The sequence below is a fragment of the Equus przewalskii genome, chromosome 24 (genome assembly GCF_037783145.1).
Source record: "Equus przewalskii isolate Varuska chromosome 24, EquPr2, whole genome shotgun sequence".
In the NCBI taxonomy this organism is placed as follows: domain Eukaryota; kingdom Metazoa; phylum Chordata; class Mammalia; order Perissodactyla; family Equidae; genus Equus; species Equus przewalskii.
In genome coordinates, this window is record NC_091854.1 from 1,196,282 (window position 1) to 1,204,095 (window position 7,814).

A 7,814-nucleotide genomic window follows, 5' to 3' on the forward strand; every position below is an offset into this window, starting at 1 on the left:
GAGTGACTGGAAGGGAGACAGGCTGGGGGCAGCAAGTCCAATTTGGAAGCCACTGCACTAGCGCAAAGAAGAGGAAAGAAGAGTCTAAAACATTTAGCACAGGTAGTGGGAATGAAAAAGGGAAAAAGCAAACTGAGATGCTGAAGAAGTAGAATCAACACTTGGGAGGAACGTTAACACCCGAAAGGTAAACTTAGAAGAAATTCCCTTAAAGGAAACCGCCTGAGTTTACCAGTGAAAATGAGTAAGAGCACCAAGTGAGAAACTGTCCCAAATTTCACCTTTAACTACCAAAAGTGGAATGTTGATTGAAAACAAAACACTCCGGTTCCATTTTCAAATAGCGCACGTAACAGAACATAACAAAAGATTCAGTCTCCTAAGCAACGTCCACGACCACATTTAATACTATTCTTTAATTCATTTGAACCGACGTTCCCGAGAGGCATTTAACTGGTTTATACAAGTGTTAATTAAAATCCTTCCTTCTCACCACTCAGAACCCTCCCCCAACACACACACACACACGCCCACCCCCACCCGTGCTCCGACAGAAAGCCCACCTGGCCTCGGACAGCCCCTGCACACGTACAAGCCTTACCAAGGACACCCTTTCTGTTTCTTGAAGTTCCTGCGGCTTCTGGAGCATAGCGTCCGCGTCTGGTGGCTCGGTGCGGGAGCTCAAGGGCCACTCACTGAGGGAGTGACCACCACTTTGGCCCACCGGCCACTTCGCTCCGCACGCCCCAGGCTCTGAGGCACACATTGCCGATTTCGCTCGCTTGACACACCCCTTTCCTCGGGCCCTTTTCCTTCTCCACCCAGCACATTCCTCACGTCGTTCCTCGGAGGTACCACGTGTCACTTCGTCCACTCCCACCCCTACCGAGCTAGTCCTTAAGGACTTCGACACCGTCCCCTCCACTCAGCCGGGCTTCACACAAGCCCCCTGCACGCCGCCTCCGGCTCCTGCTCTGGGAGCCGCCCCGGCCGCGCCAGCAGCCTCTCGCGCCGCCGCCGGCCTCCCCGCGCCCGCCGCCCGGAGCAGAGCGCCATGCTCACCTTCCGCGCAGCCCCGCCGGCCGCGCGCACTGGGGGCGGCGGTGCAGCTCCGCCGGGGACCTCAGGCCGCCGAGCCCGCCGGGTCCCCGGAGACACCCGACGCGCAGCGCCGCCCGCTTCTGCTGCCGTCGCTGGCGCCAACCCCTTGCGGCCCGGGCGTTTCCGGGTTCCCGCGGTCCCGTCTCCCAAATGCTCCGGCTTCCTCCTCGGCCCGGGCAAACGCCGTTCCCGGCTCCCCTCCGGGGACCCCAGCTTGGCACTTGCCAGCTCCGTCTCGAAGGCGAGGTCCCTGGGCTGCTCCGCGGGCAGCCCCCAGCGCCAGCTTCACCGTCCCGTCACCGCCTAGGGCAGTGGCTCCCGCTAGATGGGTCCTAAGGGGACGAGGCAGGCGGGGTGACTCCTGCCGCGGGCCTCTGCGGGGGCTGTCTGGTTGCGGAGGATGCCAGTGTGTCCAACAGCTAAAGCAAAGGCAAAGTCCTTTGGGGCAAAGTACCATTTGAGGGAGTGGGGAGGCGGGTCCAGAAAGCAAACAAACCCGCTTCTAGAAATCACTGTCACTGACATTGAAAACACAGGAGATTAGCTCTGGCGCTGGCTGCCACCCAGTAATGTGGAAAAAAGCATGTTCACTTGGCAATGACCGCTTCTCCCACCCTGGCTGAGAGCTTGAGGCTGAGCGCAGCCCAAAGCGGCACCACCCGGGGGCCTAGTGCCATTAACCAGGAGAGGACAAAAAGAGCAAATGGGGCCAGAGGATCTCGGAGGTACAGGGGACTAACCCCTTTCAGGCTCCATGGATCCCTTACACAACATCACTCTTTAAAGTCCTTCCAATATCTCTGTTGGAAACCTTCCAACCACTGCAGCCCATTCTAGTGCTGTTCAGGATGAAATGAATATTCTAGGTCCAGTGCGATCATCAATAGTAGAGTAGAAGTATCCCTTAAACTTGCTTAATACATCCATCTAACACAATCCCTTAAAACAACGCCGCTATGCATTAAACCTGTCTCTTTGCACTGCGAATGATTAAAACTACGTCCAAGAAAGATACGAGAAAGAGAGAGCAAAAAAATAAAATTAAGTAACTGTGTTAGAGTAGAATAACTGGCTTTAAAATTTTCTGTAATATGATCTTGAAAAAATCCCTGTGTGGTGGAATTATATTGGATCTTAATGTGGTGTCCAAATACTTTGGAACTATGAAACGTGCCTGGTACATAGTAACAATAGCTAGGCACTATTCTAAGATATATATCTATATATCTATCTAGATATCTATATATCTATCTTAGACTATATATATTCATTCAAAAAATAGTAGGTACACTGTAACTATGTGGGGTTGTAAGGGGAAAGAAAGATTTGAAATACTTTAAAAATACATCAGCAGGAAAAATATACCTTACTATATAAATATGTTTTTTAGAGAAAAGAAAGACCTTTCAGTCCATTCAGAAAGTTTTAAAATAAGAAACATGAGAAGTGGAAGCACTTATAATTATGAAACATTAACATGTGCTTTGGCATCTTGGAAAGGCATGAAATTGAAAATGACCAAAACTCTATTCAAACAAAAGCAGCAATGAAAATAGTGGACCAAATATATGAGACCCACAATTGATGTAGACGTAAGCGCTCCCAAAGTGATGATCAAAGGAAAGTAATGCGTTCATTAGCCTTTCCTGGCTTTGTAATTTATACTCTAAAAATATTGAATTGCTTTGAGTTTCCCTGTATATACCATTCACAGTACCTATCCCTATTCCTCATACTGTCCACTAAGTATAGAGTATGTTTCCACTACTCCCCCATATTTTTTACAGCTAGCCCCACTCATCTTTTATTCTCTGCTCAGATATTATCACAAACTTGAAGCCTTTTCTTGCCTCTTTCCCCCAGGGGGTCTGAACTGCTTCTCTGTGGTCCCATAGCATCTTGAGGCATCCTGTGCATATGAAGATAATCTTACTTACTTCATTGTATTGTTACCTGTTTTATAGCTATTCTTTCTGCCCAACACTTTCCTTGAGGTCAGTGCTATCCTATTTATCCTATTTATTTCTCCAGCACCCAGCACAGGGCTTAGCACATGATAGAAACTCAACACGTATTTACTGAACTGAACTGCACTGGTTGGTAATGATGTTAAAGACAAGCCAGACAGCACAAAAGCTCACCAGGGAAGAATGTCAGCAGAGCCTGAACTGGAAGTCCAGGCATCTAAAACATAGAAAGAAGTCAAATCAGTACTCAAAGCCTGAAGCTCTTTTAGTAATATCAATCCAATAAGGATTGTACCTTTAAGTAGTTTGTCTATATCATCTCATTTAACACTCACGACAGCTCTATAAAGTAGGCATTAGTACCTGTATTTACAGAAGGATAAACTGAGGCTTACAGATGTTAAGTAGCTTATTGAAGTTCCCATATCTACTGAAAGGTAAACTGGCATTCATCCTAATTTGACTGCCTTTAAAGTCCATGCTTTAAAACACTACCCTTAGCTGTCATAGGAAGAAAAAATAGGACAGAAGGGGAATAAGCACAGTATAGAGAAAAGGTGGTAGATAGCAAAGAAGAATCAGTGAAGAGTAGGGATGGTCATGAAGAAAGAGAGAAAAACAGCAGTCTGGGGACACTGGGACAGAGGACCAGCTTTGGCCTCTCTGTTAGAACAGATCTGAAAGGCAAAATTTTGTCACCCTAAAGACTAATGAAAACAACATATTGGTCTAAGGGCAGCCAGGGCCAAATAGGACTATGTATCTCAGTGGTACTTGATTAGGGTTGTCAGATAAAATATAGGACACCTAGTTAAACTTGAATTTCAAATAAACATGAGTAATTGTTTAGTATATGCAATATTTGAGATATACTTATACTAGAAAAATTCATTGTTTATCAGAAATTCAAATTTAACTGGGTATCCTATATTTTTATTTGCCAAATCTGGCAACCATATTGCAAGCATGAGTACATTATAATATTGCACAATAACTGTGATTTCCAGTGGTGCCCCAGAGAAATTAAGAACAAATCAAATTATATTTGGTGCAGATGACACTGCAAGCATTGTGCACACCAAGTGACATTCGCCAGATAAGTATTTTTAGGCAGAGCCAAGGCTGGTAGAGAACAGGGACTATGGTGTGTGGAAATTAATAAAAGAATCCTCAACTATATTGGAGTTGGGAAGGCCTGTCGGGGGTGCTTTCATGCCCTGTCATACACGGTTGCTCCAAACAGGAATAAACGTTGGCTTGCATCTCCTGCAGAAGGTGCAACTACTTTACTACTGAAGGAAGATTTCTCTCCCCTCCTGACAACAGCTCAGCCAATTGCCACCCTGGACTGTTAACTTTCCTCCGATGGACTTTCCTTTAGAACAGTGCCTCCCTACTCTACTTTTGCTCTATAGAAGCAAGCTCACTCTTTTTTCTCTCTGGATTTGGCTATGGTTTATCATAGCATGTACATCCAGAATGGTAATTCTTTGCTGATCTTGAATAAATCCATTTTGGAGAAATCACTGGCTGTTTGTTTAACATTTGGTGGCCCATATGATATCGAACCTGAAGTGAGTTCGCTCATCCATTGTGCAGCAAGCCAATCTCTGACACCGGGTGTAGTGGAAGAAAGTAGGAATTTTATTATTGCACAGCACTGAGCAAGGAGAGAGGGCAGCTAATGCTGAAATCCAAAACTCCCCAGAAAACTAAAAGGAAGGGTTTTATTTGGGGTTTTAGGTAGGGGAAGGGGAGCATATGGCTTTGCTGGTCAGAGCTTTCCCACCAGGCTGTCTTTGGCCTTGAGACTACTTGCAGAGAGGAGGGAGTCCGTGATCTTGCTGGTCAGCAGCTTTCCCACCAGCCTGTATTTCCAGATGATGAATCCAGGTGCTTGTCCTTGGCGGTGTCTGTCTCCATGGAGGATAGTAGATTCTGGAGACAGGAAGCCAGGGAGTAAGCAGGGAAAGAGTGTTTTGGTTTTAACCACATATATGCTGGGTTTAATGTAGGGAAACTGATATAACGGTTGGTATCACATACAGGGATCCAGAGAAGACCCCTGACGACTCCCAGACTGGCAAGCAAACAGGTGTGGTACCCACAAAAGAGCACATTGACCTCGCCGCTATTCTTGCCAATTCTGGAGTTTGAGAGTAAGATTTTCTCCCGGGTCTGAGCTTCCACCTCTTTGCATTCAAGGCTCTATAAGCTTTATTCAAGATCTGTTTTAAGGCTTCATCCTTTTCTGGTTAAGGCTTTGTCTGTGAGTTCTTGGGTGGCACTTTGGCCTGACTCTTTGAATCAGGCTGTTTCTTTGAACTGTGCTAGCCTTTGGTCTGATCCTTTTTTGAACCAGATTGTTCCCATACTTGGAACTGGTTAGCCTTTGGTCAGACATGCAGACTGTTCATTGGAACTGTTTGGAGCTGTGCTTGACTCCCTTGGGAGCAGACTGTCCCTTAGAACTGCATTGATCAACCTTCGGTTGGACTGTTCTTTGGAACTACATTGTTCCCTGGTCCATCTTAATGAAATGAACTGTTCTATTGGGGCTGGCTGGCATCGAGCCTGCAGGTTGTTTGAGCTGTTCAAGCTGTTTGAGTTACAAGCTGTGTGAGAGCTATACCTTTGCTCTAGAGAAAAACCTCTAAGAAACAGGATCTCAGTTAGCTACATATTTGGAGGGCACCCCCCTCTACAGGGACCCCAGCTGATTGTATGTTTAAGAACTGTGGGCCTCTGGTGCCGGCCCGGTGGCGCAGCGGTTAAGTTCACACGTTCCGCTTCTCGGCGGCCTGGGGTTCAGTGGTTTGGATCCTGGGTGCGGTCATGGCACCGCTTGGCACACCATGCTGTGGCAGGCGTCCCACATATAGAGTGGAGGAAGATAGGCACGGATGTTAGCTCAGGGCCAGGCTTCCTCAGCAAAAAGAGGAGGACTGGCAGTAGTTAGCTCAGAGATAATCTTCCTCAAAAAAAAAGAAAAGAATTGTGGGTCTCTTACATGGACATTTTTTAACTAAGTGGGCCAAACTGACCAAAAGTAATCCAGAATTACAATGGCTATTATGAGGAACTTTCGATCTCCCCAAAGTCATTTCTCTTAAAACCAAATTGGGAGACCACGGCTCTAAAATTAAGCAAAATGAGTGATACATTTATTTTAATTGGTACCCGGAGGCTTCTAAATGTGCACAAAACTCTAAAATTGCCTCATTACAAGATATCATGTCTAAATTAACTGAAATAACTAAAAATCTGAGGGGGAACAAAGTGGCTTATGAAACCTCATCTTCTCCTCCTCCGTGGTCTCAGGTGCTATTTCATTTGTTTTCACAGATTCTTTTGTCTCAGGGCTACCCCTGCACTGCCATCTTGTCTTAGACTCCACCCTGGCAGTCATTTTGTGCTCATGCTACCACCTTCCTTTTTTCCCCTTGTGGAACCCTGATCCTTTAAAATTGGACCATCTGAGGATTGAAATACTAAGCTCTAATTATTACTTCTAAGTTCACTGAAACAAATAAACCACTAAAAGGAAAAATTTGAATAGCAATTTCCTAGACTTTTGATAATAGACACATATACTCCAAAACTCCTAGGAGAAAACTTGCTCTCTGTTTCTGTCTGTCTGTTTGTTGAAGCTTGTTGGTAAATCACCCATCCTACTCAAAAATGGGGAAAACACATGATTCCTGGTGTTTTGGAACAGCTGTTGGAAAACGGGGTCCCTCTTAGTTAAGATATTTTAGAGAATACAAAGGCAAGACAGGTTACACCTGGCTTACGTGCCAGGATCTTGTGCCTTTGTGGAAAAATGGGTGAACTTTTAGACAATTTAGAATTATAATAGTCATCTGGGTAACCTCTGTGTTAAATAAGTCCATCTTAAGGGACACCCTTAAAAAAGAGGATTCCAAATCTCTCAGGAGACAATGGAATGCATTCTTTGATTGGTACACAGAAGCTTCTGAAAGATGAAATGACTCACAAAACAGCTCTAAATGGATCCTTACAGCGTGCAAATAAAAAAACAAACAAAAAACTTTAGCCATCCAAGCAAATAAACTTAACTTAGTCTTTCTGTCAGAAACGCAATTTGAATCCGAAACTGAGTCTGCTTGGTAGTAAAGGAGTTATGTTTTGATTACAACTACATAACCTTTTGTATTTGCCTTTGAAATTTTTTATTGTTACTTTGGTCAAATAGATATAATGTTTCATCCTCAAAGAGCTTTATAGAAAATACTTTAACAAGTACTCTGGAGTACAGGTTTTTGATAACTTTAAGATCGTAACACTGAACTGGGTAAGAATTTCTAAACTCTCATGGAAAACTGACTGCTTTAATGTTTTGTTTTCCAGATGTAAGCCCCCTTTTCTCCTCTCCTTTAAGCTGCCAAATTAAGCAGTTTGGTAAAGTGTATCTTTGCAAGAAAGGCTGAAGCATTTTTCTTTCTCTCCCTGCTTGATTCCCTCCAGAATTTGGAAACTCTTAAGTCTTCTTTTCAAGAGAATATATGTATTTGTGTAAATTCAATGAGAATCTGTTCTCATTACTTTCCTCCAATAGACTTTCAGTTGGAACGGCCCCTCCCTACTCTACTCTTGCTCTATAGAAGCAAGCCCTTTCCTTTTTCTCTCCAAATTTGCCTGTGTTTCATCATAGCATGCACATCCCAAACTGCAGTTCTTTGCTGATCCTGAATAAACCCATTTTTGCTGGAGAAATAACTGGCT

At 44.6% G+C, this 7,814-nt stretch overlaps 1 protein-coding gene across 2 annotated transcripts in view; it reads right to left on the bottom strand.

Annotated features, from left to right (window-relative positions):
- The window catches only part of SLC35A3 (solute carrier family 35 member A3), a 43,270-nt gene extending 41,776 nt beyond the window's left edge, over positions 1 to 1,494 (bottom strand). Inside the window, exon 1 of one of the 2 annotated variants that reach the window (XM_070592189.1) lies at positions 1,063 to 1,494. Coding sequence is in view for 1 of the 2 variants with exons in the window: in XM_008508173.2 (XP_008506395.1) it covers positions 602 to 766 (165 nt within the window). In the remaining variant the exon portion in view is untranslated. Of the gene's footprint in view, positions 1 to 601; positions 1,028 to 1,062 lie in introns of those variants that run through there. The other variant, XM_008508173.2, reaches the window with a different exon arrangement.
- Between the last annotated feature and the right edge of the window lie 6,320 nt (positions 1,495 to 7,814).